The 19517-nt window shown below is 37.1% G+C and overlaps 1 protein-coding gene across 2 annotated transcripts in view; it reads left to right on the forward strand.

Annotated features, from left to right (window-relative positions):
• Positions 1-19517, forward strand: part of VN2R533 (vomeronasal 2 receptor 533) — a 41150-nt gene that overhangs the window by 7860 nt on the left and 13773 nt on the right. For both annotated transcript variants that reach the window (XM_016431263.2, NM_001099537.1), the window contains exon 3: positions 11013-11816. In XM_016431263.2, the coding sequence (XP_016286749.2) occupies positions 11013-11816 (804 nt within the window). The remainder of the gene's footprint in view (positions 1-11012; positions 11817-19517) is intronic.

Consider the following 19517-nt stretch of genomic DNA (forward strand, 5'->3'; position numbering starts at 1 on the left):
TTTTCCTAGCAGTTTTAATTAATAGTTAATTCTTATCCCTTATTATCTTATGTAGTATTATTTCATATTGAGACAATCAGGCTAATGTAAAATTCTAGATATTGCTCTTTTTCAGTATACTTTCTACTTCGTGAGCTGAGTACACATTTAGCTTGCACCCCAAAATTAAATCTCTTGAATTTTTCACCATAAGAGCGACAGTTGCAATTGCCCTGAGGCAATGGACCATAGCGTGGGCTACTGGATCGATCTGAGAGTTGTAGTAAGCTACAGCTAAAATTGTTGTAAATTGGCCTAAATTGTTGTCCTAGAGTCTGGACTAAATCTCCTGAAGCTATCCCCATTGCTTCATGGACAAACAAATGGAACTCTTTACTATATAGTCTGGGATTCCAAATGCTGGAGCTGTTAATATAGCCCGTTTTAACTGAGACAGAGAATTCAGATTTTTTTTTATTGAGTTTCAAGGGTTCTGGGTCCTCATTCCTGGTCAAGTCTGTTAGGCATTTTGAAAAATGGCTACAACCAGGACCCATTGCCGACAAAATCCTGCAACCCCGAGGAATGCCTTTAGCTGTTTCTTTGTCTTTGGCACACTCAAGTTTTGAATGCCAGCTATACTTTTTTCTTGAAATTTTCCTTGTGCCATTATCTAGAATGAATTCCAGATATTTTACTTTAGGCATGACCTACTGCAGCTTGCTTTTTTGACACCTTGTGCCCTCTCTTGTATAATTCTATCAGTAGAGCTTTTGAATCCTGGAAACAGATTTTTAGCAGTAGGGGAAGCAATAAGAATGTCATCCACATAGTGGATCACTTTGTTGTGTTTAAATTTGATGGTTTCCAGGTCCCCTTTTTAATAATTGGCAAAATATTGATTCACTTTTGGAGAACCCTTGAACTAATTGGGCCCAACATGCAGTTCCAGTACAGATAAAGGTAAATATCTTTTGACTCTGCACAGGGACAGTAAAATATGCATTTGACAAGTCAATAACAGAGTGCCATCTTGCTGTACTTGGTATCTGCTATAATGAACTTGGAGATGGAGTCACTGTGTGGGTCTTTTTCACATGATTATTTACTGCCCTTAGATCTTGAATGAATCTCTAGGATGTTTTGCCTTCAGGATTTGGCTTTTGCTTTTTTATGGACATGATGGGTGTGTTGTAGTCAGAGATTACTGGTGTTAGTATTTCCTAATTCAATAGACTGTTATTGGTGTGATCCCTTCCAAAGCATCTTTGTTTAGTTTATATTGAAGGATTCTTGGTGGAGTACCCTCTTTGACTTCTATTTTGACAGGTGCAGCTGATTTTATTATTCCTACATCATTAGAATGGCTTGCCCATACCCCTTCTATAATGTCCATTTGCCATTATTCAGGGTTTTCATCTACTTGCCCTAGGAACAGTTGTGGATAATGCTTTAGTGATTATTTGGGAAGATGTAAGTAGACTTTCCCTGATTGGTCACATTGGATGGTTGCCCCGACTTTATCTAAAAGATCTCAACTAATCAGGTTGTCTGGGCATCCTGGCATTAGCAGGAATGAGTGGTCAAGTGTTAAAGGTCCCAGTTTGACTAATTTTGGTTTCAATTTAGGGACTCTTTGAACTTCCCTGGTAGCCCCTTTTATTTGAATGGACCCTTTGATAACACTATTTTCAGGAGATGACCTGAGAACAGATTGGATGGCACCAGTATTCATTAATGCTTTGTAATTTTGTTCCTCTACTTTGATCCATACATATGGCTCTAGATTCTCTTTGCTTTGAATCACAGGTGTCATTGTATGTAGAATCTCATTATTTCCCAAATCTTGGTCTCTTTCTCCCCAGTTATTTTCCTGCCTCGAACCCTTGATTTCAGTTTGTGAGTTTGTTTCCATTCGTTTTAACCATTGAGTCTCTGATTCATTTTGTAAAGTTGTCATGACGATGTGCTGATTTACTTGTAGTTGTGTGTTGTCACAGATTGATGCTATGTAAGTTGATGTGATTGGGTTTGCATGATTCTTTGTGTTCAGTGTTGTTATGTGCAAGAAATGTATTTTCTCTTTTTGTGTGCAAGTTTTCTTCATCTGTTACATCTTCAGGTAACTCTGTTGCTTCATTGCTTGTGGTTTGAGGTTTACAACAGAGAATACTTCTTTTTGAGCAGCCTTTTTTATTGGGTTACTTTCATTGTGAGGTGTACAGGGAATATTTCTTGGATCCTGTATTCCATCCCCATCAGACATGTTTGTAAGATTTAAAGAAACTTGTGGTTAATGGGTGAACATACAGCTGTGATGAATGCTTGTGGCTATGTTCCCATTTCCCATTCCTTTCCTTCTTTTGCTTCTTTCTGTTGGTGTTCAAGATTTTCCATGTCTTTCTGTATTAAGCATTCAGGGTTAATTTTGCTTTCAGCTTGGATTTCAATGTTATCAGTTTGAGTTTGTGATTTTATTGTCAGTGGTGCCATTCTGTTGTTTCCATTAGTCCCCAATAATGCTTTTGGATGGAATTCTTTCACTTCTGGTTTTAAGTTTGATGCCTTTTCAATGTCTTTTGAATTTCCTTTTGCTGAAACATTCCCTAGCATTCTTTGTTCTGGGGGTCTGTTTGTATGGATGCTAAAAGCCACTTCCTGTTCCTCACTGAAACTTTCTTGTAAGTTTTCATGTTTCTTTTCTGCCTCCTGCACTTTAGAGCTTGTGGAACACTCAAATAACTCTTTGTTTTCCTCACAATATTGTTGCTTTGTGCCAACTTTGAATAATTTTTTCCTTTGTAATGAGGACTTTTGTGAGTTTTTTATAGTAACTGCTACACTCTCATTTCTGCAACTGAGAAAGTTTCCCATGAGGGTCATGATGTGGTTTATGTTATTTTCTTTGTTTTCTTGTACCCCATTATGTGTTCCCTGTGTCCCAAAGATTTTGTTTTTTTATATCATTGACATCTCTATGCATTTCCTTTTCCTCCTCAATTTGATCCAAGTTTTTTAGTTTTTTGCCTCCATGGCTTGTTTCTTCCCCTAGTATTGTGCCACTGGATTTTGTGCCCTATGACTTTTCTTGCACCCACTTCCAGTTATCTTTGTTAGGAATGCCCTTTCCTGGCTTCATAAGGATAAATCTTTGTTCCCACTTGCCAGAACTGAGGAATACTTAGGGTGAGTCTGCCTAGGCGATTATTTTCTTCATGGTATCGAGGTCTGGTGCTTCAGCCTTTAGCTGGCAGTGGTAACAGCATTGGAATATGTTACTGTTACCCACCTTGTTGTTCCTACTATATCTGTACTGGCTTGTGTTGTTGTTATTGTTGTTGTTTGACCTTTTGCCATTATTCTGATCTATTTGAGCTTTTAGTGGGCTAACTATCATTATGTGATCCATCCTACTACATAAGAAGCACCTTTTGGGGTTAGATTGCCTGGTTTGCTGGAATTGAGGTCTGGGCTGCCTATAGGTTCTAATAGTGGCTAAGCTCTTTACCTCATCTATCTCTTTCTACCTAATGGTGTCATTTGCCTCTTTGAGTTTCTGTTTGAGGCCTTTGATTTGGTCATCTTTTTCTCAGTGTTACTCCCTATTGGAGTCAAATAAATAAGATAAGGATTCCCTTAGGTCTTCTAGGATCATGGTCTCAAATTTAGGGCAAAACTGCCTGAAAATTGCCTAATGGGGATATGCAGCCTTTGAGGAATTACCTTTTCACATGCTGGAGTGCATGCTCCCATTGTTCTGGGAAGCCCAAGATGGTTTTGGTGGCCTCGACCAGACAATCAAGAAATAGAGAAGGGTGTTCATTTAATTCTTGGTTCAGGCATTTAAATTTGCCCCAAGAATTTGGACAAGGGACAAAAGTTTTTATTGCCCCCAGCAAATCTTCACGAGCTTTACAGAGTTAAGTTAAGTTGTGGGGTTTGGACAATTCCAGATCTGAATGAACCAAGGGCCAGTCTGTCAAATCTGAGTCTTGCCTGGTCTTATTAATGAACTGATATTTTTCTCTTGGGGTAAAAAGTTCCCCCCCAAAGAAGGTCCATATCTTGGAAGTTAGGCTCATAGAGCCTGATTGCCTGTTTAAGCTCTTTTACACACTTATAAGGCTCCAGATAAAAATTGGGCATTCTCCTCTGCCGGCCTTCCAGGTCGAATGCAGAGAAAGGCTTGTGAATTTCGAGGTGGACAATCCCAGAATCCGGACTTAGTTTCACGTAGTCCTGGATTAGAAGAATATTTTTCACCCTCTCTGCACCCCCTGTGGCTTGCACGTCTGTGTTGTTTTTTTGGCTTCAGTCAGTTTGTCTGTGGATGATGTTCCAGTCTTTTCCATTTTAAAAATCAGTCCTTGGTACAATTCATGCCATTTGCCTGTCTGTTTGAGGGCCATCACTAATCTGGGATCCTCAGTGTTGCTGAGTTGTTTGCCCCTAATCATGTTTATTCCCTTCTTTAGGCAAGTGAGCATCTGCCATAGGAAAATGGTTGTTCCATAGGCTGCAGGGAAGAGGGACCAAAGATTCCCTGCTTCATTCTTGACCCAGTCCCATAATTGTACCAGTTGTATAAGTGGCCAGAGATACTCTGGAATGATGCTCCAGACCGTATCATAGACCCCAAAGGACAGTTGGGTCACCATGACTAGAGATGACATTGCGACTATGACTTTGTAATACATTTTGCAAACCAACCAACCTCTACAGTGCTTTTAAGTCTGGCCCTTTAAGAAGTCCTCTCCCCCCCAGTGAGTAGGTGTGGCTAGCAGACTTGTCCTCTGTGGGTTTCCGTAGTTCAAGATGGCTACCAGAGACTGACAATTCTGTCAGGTTTTTTTTCCCCCTTTGCTGGCATTACCAACTGTCAAAATGGCTATCTAGCTGTTAAAATGAAAGCCTGACTACACGAACAATGGTGGTATATCAGTAAAGAAGGAAGAGACTTTTTAGGAAGAGAAACTGTGTGAGGGAGGGAGCCCAGGCCAGTAGAGATGCAGCGGCTGCCTCTCTCCCTCTCCCCAGTGATGGGTTGTCAGTTGCCACTCTGTGTCCCTTAGCGAAATGGCTGGAAGGGATTTGAAGATGATCTTCCCGTCAGCTTCACTGCAGGATGACTTTGGAGCCTCTCCCTCTGAGAAGATCTTGAGGCCGACCCCAGCTAGGGGTCTTGCCTCCGAGGGAACGGCTAGTTTCTCGAAGTACCCCCTTTTATTGTACTGAGAGGCATCAGCGCTATCTGACTGCTATTACGGGATTTAATACTGATTCACGGGCAGACTGGATAAGGTAAGAAGGAACGAAGCCCTGTTGTTTCCTTCAGGGTCCTTAATCTGAAAGGCAAGTCATTCTGCTCAGACATCTCCGGCCCTTCCCATCTAAAATAGTCTCTCTATTAACTCAATTAACTATTTGGCCCAAGAATTATTATGAAGGAATCAGTTCAGGAAGGCAAGGAAGGACAAGGGAGCTATTCTCTCCTTCTGAGAGACCACAGCCCTCCCTTAGGGGATTGAGATGTCTTTTTACCATGGAGAGAGGTAAGAGATGTATGTTCAAACGGAGATGTTATGAGCTTAAAGGAAGAAGCAGGATCTTCTCTGGTGGCTTCGGGGATTCCTCAGCCCCCCAAACTGGTCCTGACAGGTTCACGTCCTAGGTGAGAAGACCCAGAGCCTCCTCAGAACTCTCCCAGATCCGTTTTTCCTCTCAGAAGTCCTTGCTCTTCAACTGTCACTGGTCCTCTCTCAGTCCTCATATCAGGGCTCTGTAAACCTTAAAATTCCTTAGACTTATAAATGTTGGAAATTTCACCATTGGGAAATTTTATACTTGGAAAATTTCTTACTGATAGTCTATTGGAATGTGAACCCCATTGGCATGGGAGGTTCCTCCTCCTCCCTTCTTAAGATTACTTTAGGACAGAAACCTTTTGCTGAACAGTGGAAAGGACTTTGACCTATGCTTAAGCATAGAACAGGAATTTCTTTGAGTCATGATTGATTTTAGAATTGATACAATGGAGATACTTGGAATCAATCTCCACCCTACTCAGTCCTAACAGGATTGAGGAAGGGCTGCAGCATAGATCAAAATTTAATTATTCCAATCTCTACCCTACTCAGGTTAACAGGATTTAGGAAGGGCTGTAGCAAAGGATCAAAGATTTAATTATTTGAAAATATGACCCTCAACAGACATGTGCAAAGCCAGAGACCTCTGGGCGGTCCTGGGTTAAGCTAGAGCCTCCATTGGCACAGGGAAATTGATGGACAGTGATTGGTAGATGTGAGAACTGAGGGGAGGGAACTTGGATGGTTTCCTTAAAGATAGAGGGGTCTGAAGACTCAGGGTGGTGGTTGAGGAGTTTGTCTGATAGGTTGGAGTGTGCTGAGAAGCTTGCTCTGAAGGAAGCTGAAGGTGGGGGCCTCTGAGACTGTTTCTCCATTTTGGTCACGTGAGTAATAGGGACTGATCTCTTTTCTTTGCCCCAGCTATCTAAGGGCTTGGGCCTTTTGGCCCAGCCTAAACAGAAGGGGTATTTAAGCCCTATTCCCTTCTCTCCCCTTTCTCTCTCCCTCTCTCTCTCTATCTCTAATTCCTTTCTTCCTCCTGTTTGTAATTAAACTCCATAAAAGGTTGACTGCTGACTTGAGTTTTCATTTAGGAATTACATAGCTGAATTCCTTGGTGACCTTAAATTAATATATATCAGTCTTTTAAAGTGATTTACTTGTCACATTGTGGCTGACCACACGGGAGTTTAAAGAATTCTCTCAATAAACTTCTGAAATTCCTTGCCTTTTTTCTATACCGTCTCACCACTTAGTCCCTTTTAACAAAAAACTTGGCTTAAAGACACAGCTGCTAGAACACGTGAGTATAAAAAACTTTTTCTCTCTTCTCCTTTTTCCTTAAGTTAAATTGGAATCAGCAGTTTTTCTTTTTCTTCCCTTTAATCTTAAGAGACAGCTGGGTAGCTCAGTGGATTGAGAGCCAGGCCTAGAGACAGAAGTTCCTGGGTTCAAATTGGACCTCAGATACTTCCCAGCTGTGTGACTCTGATAGACAGAAAACAGCTCTTTTAAATCTCAGCAACAGGACTCTAAAGTCCTGGCTGGAAGAGCTGTTTCTAAATATCCTTTCCCTTAAGGAACAACTTGCTGGATTAAAAAAAAAACAACCCTGTGGAAAGTTTGTTGCTTTGCCCTGCTCCCCACGTGTTTTGTGAAATTACAAAATATATATATATATATATATATATATATATATATATATATATATATATATATATAAATGATTACTACATTCTTTGACAATTATATGGCAGCTGAAGAATTAGGGGCATTGAGGAATGCAGGATACCTCCAAATTTTTATATTAATAGGTACTATCATTTTTGTACTCCTCAATACTATATTTAGAGATGCTAAAATTAAAAAAATGAGGATAAAATAGAAAAAATTGAGGATAAAATAGGAAATATTGAGGATAAAACAGGGAATATTGAGGATAAATTGGGAAATATGGAGGATAAAATAGGAAAAATTAAGGATAAAATGCAAGCCCAATTAGAAGATCTAAAAAGTTTCTTACAGGATCAATTGGCAAATTATGCACTGAGACCCATTTAAAATGGCCTGAAATTCTCGCTCTGGCCCTATTTTATCTTAGAAGCAGGCCTAGAGGAGACTTACATATTTCACCATTTGAGATGCTTTTTGGCGATACAGGCTAAGCCTTTCTCCCCGGCTTATACATCGCTATTAGGGGGAGATATTACTATTGCTTCCTATATACAGGAGTTACAGCACAAACTACGTGAACTTCATGAATCCGGAGCTGCAGTACAAGCCGGACCATTAGACTTTTCTCTGCATGACCTGAACCCAGGAGATAAAGTTTATATCAAGAATTTCAAGCGAACTGGAGCAACTCAACCTTCATGGGAAGGACCATTCCAAATATTATTAACTACTCTCAACATCTATAAAGATTGGAGAAAGAGACTCTTGGATTCACTGCTCACATGTGAAGAAAGCATCTTCTGCTGAGACTGATTGACTCTATCCTATCATATGAATTGTGACTCTATCTTATCATATGAATTGGAGATAATAATCCATAGACAAATTGATGCTGTTTTTTTTTCAAGAATATATTGAATTACTGATTTTTTCTTATTTTTTCTTATTTCTTTTCTTTTCTTTTTTGATCAGAATATTTGATTTTTTTCTCATTTTTTGTACTGAAGGTACACATAATTAATATTAATATTATTTTTCCCTGCAGTAATACAAGTTAATATATATACTCTTGCTATAATATTAACATATGCCTAAAAGCTTTAAACTATGGGAACCTGCCATTTATTGATAAAATATTATAGGACTGTGATTAATGTTTGTGTCTGATTCCAGGAAAAGGGATAAAAACAAGGAGCACAGACTAAACCTGAATAGTGCCAATAGAGCACACAAGAAATATTAAAGTGAGACTCGAGGTTGCTACGCTTAACTTATGTTTAAGTCATAGGACTTCCTTGTATCTACACTCTTTTCGAAGTACTCAAACAAGTACAAAGCTTGACTATCATGCTGGCTCCCTATATCCCTGAGGAAAAAATCAGACAAGGGAATGACATTTCCCCATCAAAATAGATTCTAATTCTTTTCTTCTTATATTATGGCAACTTCCTGTAGTCTTGGCTACAAATGGCTAAGTGAAATATTACTGCATTCTGTCCTACATACTTGTGGGATAGAAATTACTTTAAACTGGACCTATACAAGGTCTATCTTGAATTTTTCTTATGTTTTTGATTATTTTTCTATTCTTTTGATAATTGACACATACACCCCCATAACTGAACATTGCATTCTGAGCTAAACTTGATATTTTTTTTTAATACTTACTTCAGGGGGGATTGTATTTTAATTTAAAATCTAAGAATTTTTGAATTTTTTTTTGTTTGAGATTGTATTTTTATAAAAATCCAAGAATTTTGTTTAAAATTTTACTTTTATAAAAAAAATTCAAAGATTTTGATTCTGTTTGAGAAAAGATCTTCAAGAAAGAAGCTTGAAATTTTTATATCCAGAGAATGAACTGTTGCAGAAAGATGCCGAAAACCTACACTTCATCAAGATCAAGAATGAACTTTGGATGTGATTGATTGGACTGAACTTTTGATTGAACATTTATTGTAACTGTACACATTTATGCCAAAAGGGACTGCCCCTAATTTGGCTTTCTGGCAATGCGCCTAGCAAAACATTGGTTTTGCTTTCTTTTCTTTTCTATTTCCTCTCTCACTATTCTAATTTCTCTTAGAAAATTGAATATTGTGTATATCTTTAGTTAGAAGTGAATTTAGAACTACAAAATGATTATGTTAAATGATCAATGGGGAGACTAGTCTCCCAATGATCATCAGGGGGGATTGTAAACCTTAAAATTCCTTAGACTTATAAATGTTGGAAATTTCACCATTGGGAAATTTTATACTTGGAAAATTTCTTACTGATAGTCTATTGGAATGTGAACCCCATTGGCATGGGAGGTTCCTCCTCCTCCCTTCTTAAGATTACTTTAGGACAGAAACCTTTTGCTGAACAGTGGAAAGGACTTTGACCTATGCTTAAGCATAGAACAGGAATTTCTTTGAGTCATGATTGATTTTAGAATTGATACAATGGAGATACTTGGAATCAATCTCCACCCTACTCAGTCCTAACAGGATTGAGGAAGGGCTGCAGCATAGATCAAAATTTAATTATTCCAATCTCTACCCTACTCAGGTTAACAGGATTTAGGAAGGGCTGTAGCAAAGGATCAAAGATTTAATTATTTGAAAATATGACCCTCAACAGACATGTGCAAAGCCAGAGACCTCTGGGTGGTCCTGGGTTAAGCTAGAGCCTCCATTGGCACAGGGAAATTGATGGACAGTGATTGGTAGATGTGAGAACTGAGGGGAGGGAACTTGGATGGTTTCCTTAAAGATAGAGGGGTCTGAAGACTCAGGGTGGTGGTTGGGGAGTTTGTCTGATAGGTTGGAGTGTGCTCTGAGAAGCTTGCTCTGAAGGAAGCTGAAGGTGGGGGCCTCTGAGACTGTTTCTCCATTTTGGTCACGTGAGTAATAGGGACTGATCTCTTTTCTTTGCCCCAGCTATCTAAGGGCTTGGGCCTTTTGGCCCAGCCTAAACAGAAGGGGTATTTAAGCCCTATTCCCTTCTCTCCCCTTTCTCTCTCCCTCTCTCTCTCTATCTCTAATTCCTTTCTTCCTCCTGTTTGTAATTAAACTCCATAAAAGGTTGACTGCTGACTTGAGTTTTCATTTAGGAATTATATAGCTGAATTCCTTGGCGACCTTAAATTAATATATATCAGTCTTTTAAAGTGATTTCCTTGTCACAGCTCCAAATCTTCCCTGTCCCCTATCCTTACAGTATTCACCTTCATGCAGGTTATCTTGGCATATGATATAAGATTTTGACCCATAACTTGATACTGCAGGACTACTTTTCAGATTTCCTAGCAGTTTTAATGAATAGTAAATTCTTATCCCTAGTAGCTGAAGTGTTTAGAGTTATCAAACTTTAGGGTATTGTGATTGTTTACATCAATATGTTGTATAGCTCATTTATTACATTAACTAATTTTATTTCTTATATAATGTCAAATTATTTCAATGTTTACTACTTCTTAGTAAAATAAGAGATGTTACTACTAGGTCTTTCCTCATTATTGTCAGAATTTCCCTTGAGATTATTGGTATTTTTTTCATCCAGGTCAATTTAATTATTATTTTCCTAGATATGTGAAGAGATTCATTGGTAGTTTAATACCAAATAAGTAAATTGATTTAGATATTCTTGAAATTTAAGTAGTGAATTCTTAAATCCAGCATCTTTCTTCTAACACAACATCATTTAATGATAATGTATACTTTGCAGAAATTTGCTCAATAATATGAAAGGTGCAGAAATGAAAATTCCTCATGTTTCTTTCCCATCCAGATCAGCTATGGGCCTTTTGATTCCACCCTGAGTGACAAGGCCCAATTCTCTTCACTCTACCAGATGGCCCACAAGGACTCTTCCCTGCACCGTGGTATGATCAGATTAATGGTACATTTTGAATGGACATGGGTAGGTCTGGTGACCACAGATGATATGAGAGGTGAAGAATTCCTCTGGAACTTAAGAAAGGACATGATTAAGTATGACATCTGTCTGGCCTATACTGAGAAGTTGCCAGTCAGTGAGAGAAGACACACAGAATCTCAGGATCAGTTCATGCCACGTATTATGCAATCCCCGGTCAGAGTCATCATCGTTCATGGTGACACAGATTCACTCATGATCCTTAGATATTCACAGCCTGTGTTTTTATTCCTGTGGAAGGTCTGGATCACCACATCTCATTGGGACATCCCCATGAGACCCCAGTGGAATGATGGCTACAGTTTCCATGGAGCACTTTCATTTTCACAGATGACAAAGGAGATACCTGGTTTCAAGTCCTTTCTCAGGATAGTAAACCCTTCCACATACCCAGAGGACCCTTTATTGAAGGAGTTCTGGTGCTCAGCATTCAAAGGCCTGAAGAAACTGAAAAATGAGGAGCCAAATGAATGCTCACCAAATGGCTCCTTGGAAACTCTTCCTCTTCAATTCTTTGACATGGCAATGTCTGATATGAGTTACACCATCTACAATGCTGTGCATGCTGTGGCCAGGGCCCTTCATGAAATGCTCCTGGTGACATCAGAAAAAGAACCTATAAGACATGGAGAAACCTTGGAGGCTCAGCCATGGCAGGTAACATTAAGTGCCCCCCACATACTAGCTTTTGTTCTAGGTAGAGCATATACATCAGTGCATCAAGGACTTGTTTTTTTTTTCAATGTGGCAACTTCCTTCTCTAATTCATTTTGAAATTTCTCCTCCATATAGTCTTTTAGTTTCCTAACTAATCTATAAATGAATCAAATAGTATTTGTTAAGGACTAAATATGTGCCCAACTGTATGCTAGGTACTGGGGTTACAAGTTAAAAAAGTGAAATGATACAAACAAGGCAATTCAAGGAAGAGAAGGCACTAATATTTTGGAGGGGGAAGACATCACCAAAGGTGGTCTGGAGAAGGAGGTTTTGGAATTGTAACATTGTTCGGGAAGTGATCAAGGTTTGAATTTCAGATTTGGGGAGAGTAAGGCAAGTAATATAAAGGTTCTGAGAGTGTATTGTTTGAGATAAAGATTAGAGGCCCTTTTGTTGAGAAAGCAGAGTGCAAGAGGAGTGATATCCAATGAGACCTGAATGATTATTTGTTTTAAAAGTGAAAAATAATTCATAATTAGTGTAGAGGAAAATGAGGAGCCTTCCTAAAAGGGAATGGATAAAGGGATTTATAGAGGGAGAAATTACAAGCTTGTTAACTGATTAGTTATGGATGTGAAGGTCGGTATCTTAGTCCTTAGGTAAAAAGAGGACACTGACCTTAGGTAGGATTTGACACTCCTCCTTCAAAAGGGTTTTAAGTGATGATACTATCCAGGCAAAAATTTTATTTGGTTATGCCCTTTGATCCATTTCTGGCAACCTTGGACTTTGTTCTTATCTTGTAGATATTTTCAAATAGGGAAATGTCTGAAAAGAATTGCTAGGTCAGAGGATTTTATTTCATAATATTTCCACTAAAACTAAAAGGAATTTAAAAATGTCATTCCATGCTATGAACAACCAAGAATTTATCAAACAATTGAGATGAAAATGTAAAAATGAAATACTGTCTTTCCTCAAGGTGCTGTGGGTTTAAAAATTAATATTTGATAACTAAGTATTATATTTAAAAAGTTTTATTAATAATAACTAAAGTATCCAGTACCTGAACTCAGCCTGGTTGTGAGTAAAAGAGAGCATGGGAGGATTTACAGCCCACTTAAATACAATCACACAAAATTGGAGGATGCAGTAAAAGGGAAAAAGATTCTAGATAATACAGAATGGAATTTTGGGTAATGTAGTTTTAGGGGTTCAAGAATTTCTAACTATACATTCCCCCTGTGATCCTGTTTGGAAGACCAATCTCCCCAAAAGGATTATGGGAACATAACTAACTTATAAATTGCAATAATTTGTGGATAAAAGGAAAAGAGAACAAAACCAATGATTACGAGGTTGACAAAAAGCTAATTTGGGGGCATTCCCCTTTAGCATAATAGTATACATTCAAAACAAAAGCATTTAATCCCCCCAAAGTTTAATTCACATCCCTAACTTCAATCTGGAACTTCTGGTACAGCATGTGGTCTCTGCAGGCATCTTCATGGAGCCTTCTGGATTTTGGGAGGTAGCAAGTTTCTTATCCTAAAATTGCTCAAATTTAAATCAAAGTTCAAACAATAACATAATCTCCCTCCCCCCCCCCCTTAGGAGAATAACAACACATAGGAACTACACAGGGATGCATGGCTGAGTTATCAGGTATATGAATCAATTTGCAAAAGAAAATCTAAAATATTAAAAATTGAAACAAAAAGAAAAAATAACTTGTGTATAAAATATAAAATATCAAAGTCTTATGTGTAAATATTCTAAGTAAAGGAAAAATAAATCTATAACAGGTCCTTGAGTCAGGGCCCAATAAAATGATTTAGGCAATTATACACTTACCCAATCAGTATCTAGGACTATAGAAAGTTTGCCACACCATGAAAGACAGAAAAGGGACTAGATTTCAGCAGCATGTGGGAACCAGGATGGCAGCAAAAGTGAAATGTTTGATAGGACTCAGAGGAAGTCCTGCTTCTGACAATATGTTAATATAGCTGCAACCTCAAATCCCAGACAAGTTCAAGTCTTCTTGTCTTGGCTCAAAATTACATCAATCCCACTGGGATTTGGTCTCTTTGACCTTGTGCTCGATAGGCACTATGTAGGTAGTTTTGTGCTTCTTTAGCAGTATACAGTGACTCTTTTTGTATTCCCTTCTTCTGGAATCAGAATAATTAAGCAAAGTCCTATAATTTTTTTAACAATCAGTGACATAATTTTTATTGTCTAAAGCTTTGTAGGTATGCATTGCCATTAGGGTCAATGTATTATAAACTTATATTTCTGCAAAATAAAAAAGTTAAAGAAAAATCTCAATACTGTTGATGTGCTTCAAATACAAAAAAGGAGAGAAAAATAAAACAAATATATTGCACATGCAAGGACAAACAATAATAAAAAGTTTAAAAAATAAAAAAAATGTATAGTTTACAATCATTGACACACTGTGTCAGCCAAGGAGAGATAGAATACAAAGGATTCTCACCAAAAAAATGAGATCTATTTCCTTTTTAACATGGCCACAAATCACTGTGTGAGTGCAAATGATTTTCAGAATAAAACAGTAATACAATAGATAATGAACATTCAAAGAAGTATCAAAATCTCCAAAATTCATAATAGCCCAGTTAATGATAATAGCAAACAAACCTACATCATATTTCACATTTGTTACTGTGTGACATTTTAAAAATCTATGAATTGATGGGTATTTGTCACAATTTTTACAGATGTAGCAAATCTTTCAACCTTAGCAAAGATATTTTTAATTTTTAAAAAACATTTAACATTTTTTTATTTGGTCAATTCCAAATATTATTCCTTGGTTACAAAAATTTCCTCCCTCCCCTGCCCCCACCCTTCCAAACCCCAATTCCACTGGGTATTACATGTGTCCTTGATCAGAACCCATTTCCATGTTGTTGGTGTTTGCACTAGGATGTTCATTTAGAGTCTACATCCCCAATCATATCCCCCTCGACCCATATAATCAAGCAGTTGTTTTTCTTTGGGGTTTTTACTCCCACAGTTTTTCCTCTGGATGTGGATAGTGTTCTTTCTCATCGATCACTCCAAGTTATTCAGGATCTGCATTGCCACTAATGGAGAAGTCCATTCCATTCCATTGTACCATAGTGTATCAGTCTCTGTGTACAATGTTTTCCTGGTTCTGCTCCTTTCACTCTGGATCACTTCCTGGAGGTTGTTCCAGTTCCCATGGAATTCCTCCACTTCTTTATTCCTTTGAGCACAATAGTATTCCATCACCAACATATACCACAATTTGTTCAGCCATTCCCCAATTGAGGGGCATCCCTTTGTTTTCCAATTTTTTTGCCACCACAAAGAGCACAGCTATGAATATTCTTGTACATGTCTTTTTCCTTATTATCTCTTTGGGGTACAAACCCAGCAGTGCTATGGATGGATCAAAGGGCGAACAGCCTTTTAGTATCCTTTGCATAGTTTCAAATTGCCCTCTAGAATGGTTGGATTAATTCACAACTCCACGAGCAATGAATTAATGTCCCTACTTTGCCACATCCCCTCCAGCATTCATTACTTTCCTTTGCTGTCATGTTAACTAATCTGCTAGTTGTGAGGTGATACCTCAGAGCATCTCTTTGATTATAAGAGATTTAGAGCACTTTTTCATATGCTTATTATTAATAGTTTTAATTTCTTTAATTGAAAACTGCCTATTCATGTCCCTTGCCCATTTATCATTTGGAGAATGGCTTGATTTTTTATACAATTTATTTAGCTCCTTATAAATGTGCGTAATTAGATCTTTGTCAGAGGTTTTTATTATGAAGATTGTTTCCCAGTTTGTTGCTTCCCTTCTGATTTTGGTTACATTGGTTTTGTTTGTACAAAACCTTTTTAATTTGATGTAGTCAAAATTATTTATTTTACATTTTGTGACTCTTTCTAATTCTTCCTTGGATTTAAAATCTCCCTTTCCAAAGGTCTGCCATATATGCTATTCTGTGTTCACATAATTTACTTATAGTTTCCTTCTTTATGTTCAAGTCATTCACCCATTCTGAGTTTATCTTGGTGTAGGGTGTGAGGTGTTGATCCAAGCCCAATATCTCCCACACTGTCTTCCAATTTTCCCAGCAGTTTTTATCAAATAGTGCATTTTTGTCTCAAAAGCTGGGATCTTTGGGCTTGTCATAGACTGTCTTGCTGAGGTCACTTGCCCCACATCTATTCCACTGATCCACCTTTCTGTCTCTTAGCCAGTACCAAATTGTTTTGATGACCACTGCTTTATAGTATAATTTGAGATCTGGTACTGCAAGGCCACCTTCCTTTGTATTTTTTTTTTCATTATTTCCTTGGATATCCTTGATCTTTTGTTATTCCAAATGGACTTTGTTATGGTTTTTTCTAATTCAGTAAAAAAGGTTTTTGGAAGTTCAATGGGTATGGCACCAAATAAATAAATAAGTTTGGATAGGATGGTAATTTTTATTATGTTAGCTCATCCTACCCATGAGCAGTTAATGTTTTTCCAATTGCTCAGATCTAGTTTCAGTTGTGTGGAAAGTGTTTTGTAGTTGTCTTCATATAGTTTCTGTGTTTGGCCCAGCAGATAGATTCCCAAGTATTTTATATTGTCTAGGGTGATTTTGAATGGAATTTCTCTTTCTAATTCCTGCTGCTGAGATGTGTTGGAGATAAATAGAAATGCTGATGACTTATGTGGGTTTATTTTGTATCCTGTAACTTTGCTAAAGTTGTTGATTATTTCCACTAGCTTTTTAGTTGATTCTCTGTGATTCTTTAAGTAGACCATCATATCATCCTCAAAGAGTGATAACTTGGCCTCTTCATTGCCAATTTTAATACCTTCAATTTCTTTTTCTTCTCTAATCCCTACAGCTAGTGTTTCTAGTACAATGTTAAATAATAGAGGTGATAATGGGCATCCTTGTTTCACTCCCGATCTTATTGGGAATGAATCTAGTTCATCCCCATTTCAGATTATGTTTGCTGATGGTTTTAGATAGATACTGTTTATTATTTTTAGGAAAGACCCTTCTATTCCTATACTTTCTAGTGTTTTTAATATGAATGAGTGTTGTATTTTGTCAAAGGCTTTTTCTGCATCTATTGAGATAATCATGTGATTTTTGTTGGTTTGCTTGTTGATATGGTCAATTATGTGGATGGTTTTCCTGATATTGAAATATCCTTGCATTCCTGGTATAAATCCCACCTGATAATAGTGAATAACCCTCTTGATCACTTGCTGGAGTCTTTTTGCTAGTATCCTATTTAAGATTTTTGCATCTATGTTCATTAAGGAGATTGGTATTTAGTTTTCTTTCTCTGTTTTTGACCTGCCTGACTTTTGAATCAGTACCATATTTGTGTCATAAAAGGAATTTGGTAGAACTCCCTCTTTGCTTATTATATCATATAGTTTGTATAGTATTGGGATTAGGTGTTCTTTGAATGTTTGATAGAATTCACTTGTGAATCCATCAGAACCTGGGGAATTGTTTCTTAGGGAGTTCTTTGGTGGTCTGTTGGATTTCTTTTTCTGATATGGAATTATTTAAGAATTCTATTTCTTCTTCTGTTAATCTAGGCGGTTTATATTTTTGTAAATATTCACCCATGTCACCTAGATTGCCATATTTATTGCCACATAATTGGGCAAAATAGTTTTTAATGATTGCCTTAATTTCCTCTTCAGTGCAGGTGAGTTCTCTCTTTTCAACTATGATACTGTTAATTTAGTTTTCTTCTTTCATTTTTTTATTAGACTTACCAGTACTTTGTCTATTTTTTTTCAAAATACCAGCTTCTACTCTTAGTTATTAGTTCAATAGTTATATCACTTTAGATTGTACTAATTTCTCCCTTAATTTTTAGGATCTCTAATTTGGTTTTCTTCTGGGGGTTTTTAATTTGTTCGCTTTCAAGGTTTTTGATTTGCTTGTCCAATTCATTGACCTCTGCCCTCCTTAATTTGTTAATATATGAACTCAAGGATATAAATTTTCCCCTGAGTAATGCTTTGACTGCATCCCATAGAGTTTGAAAGGATTTCTCATCATTGTCATTTTCTTCAATGAAATTATTGTTTCTTTGATTTGTTCTCTAACTAGTCGATTTGGGGGAATCATATTATTGAATTTCCAATTGATTTTTGATTTGGCTCTCCATGTACCCTTACTGATCATTATTTTTATTGCCTTATGATCTGAGAAGGTTGCATTTATTATTTCTGCTTTTCTGCATTTGTATGCCATGTTTTTATGACCTAGTATATGGTCAATCTTTGTGAATGTACCATGTGCTGCTGAAAAGAAGGTATATTTCTTTTTGTTCCTATTTATTTTCTCCACATATCTATTAACTCTAATTTTTCTAAGATTTCATTCACATTTTTTACCTCTTTCTTATTTATTTTTTGATTTGATTTATCTAAATTTGATAGTGGTAGGTTCAGGTTTCCCATTAGTATAGTTTACTTTAAATAGATAGCCTCTTTCAATTCTACCAGTTTCTCCTTTAGAAATTTGGGTGCTATGCCATTTGGTGCATACATGTTGATTAGTGATATTTCCTCATTATCTATACTCCCTTTTATCAGGATATATTTATCTTCCCCATCCCTTTTAATCAGATCTATTTTTACTTTGACTTTGTCAGATATCACGATTGCAACTCTTGACTTATTTCTATCAGTTGAGGCCCAATGGGTCTTGCTCCAGCCTTTATTTCTGACCTTCTGATTATTTACCTGCCTCAGGTGTGTTTCTTATAGACAACATATGGTAGGATTTTGGATTCTAATCCACACTCATATTCCTCTACATTTTATGGGTGAGTTCATCCCATTCATGTTCAAAGTTATGATTGTCACTTGTGAATTCCCTAGCATTTTGATATTATCTCCTAGTTCTGTTCTTTCTTCTTTTGGTATATCCTTTTAACCTGGTGGTTTACTTTTAATGAATCCCCCTAATCCCCTCCCTTGATATGCTTCCCTTTCTGGTCCTTCCCCTTTTTGTTCCCTTCTTGGTTTTTTTTTAGGGTCTGTTAAGTTCTCTCCACCTCTCCCTCCCTCCCTTTTTGTACTCCCTCCCCCCTTGCCCCCTTTAGTTTTGCCTTCTAAATTACCCTGTAGGATAAGATAGATTTCAAGATCCCAAATTGATCTAGATGCTCTTCCCTCTAAGAATTGATTTCACTGAGAGTAAGGTTTAAGCATTACCTATTAGCACTCTCTTCCTCTCTTTCTTATGAGAGTATTCTTCCTCTCTCCTTCCCATGTGTATCTTTGTGTGAAAAAGATTATCCTATTTATTTTATTTCTTCAAGTATCTCTTGGTTCCACCTTTGATTCCTCCCCACCCTTTTTCTTTTTCTTTGCATATCATCTTATAGCCCTTAATGCCCCAATCTTTTCCTATGAGTGATTCTTCTAATTACTATAAAAATGAATACAATTTTTGAGTTACAAATAACATTTCCATCATATATTAATGTATATAATTTGATCTAATTGTGGCCCTTAAAGAAGAGAGTTTGAATAAAAAAAATTTCCCCTTTTCCCTCTCTTTCTTATTTATCTTTTCATGTTTCTCTTGATCTTTGTGTTTGAATATCAAACTTTCCACTTAGTTCTGGTCTTTTCTTTACAGATACTTCGAAATTTTC

This window comes from Monodelphis domestica, chromosome 3 (genome assembly GCF_027887165.1).
Source record: "Monodelphis domestica isolate mMonDom1 chromosome 3, mMonDom1.pri, whole genome shotgun sequence".
Taxonomy (NCBI): domain Eukaryota; kingdom Metazoa; phylum Chordata; class Mammalia; order Didelphimorphia; family Didelphidae; genus Monodelphis; species Monodelphis domestica.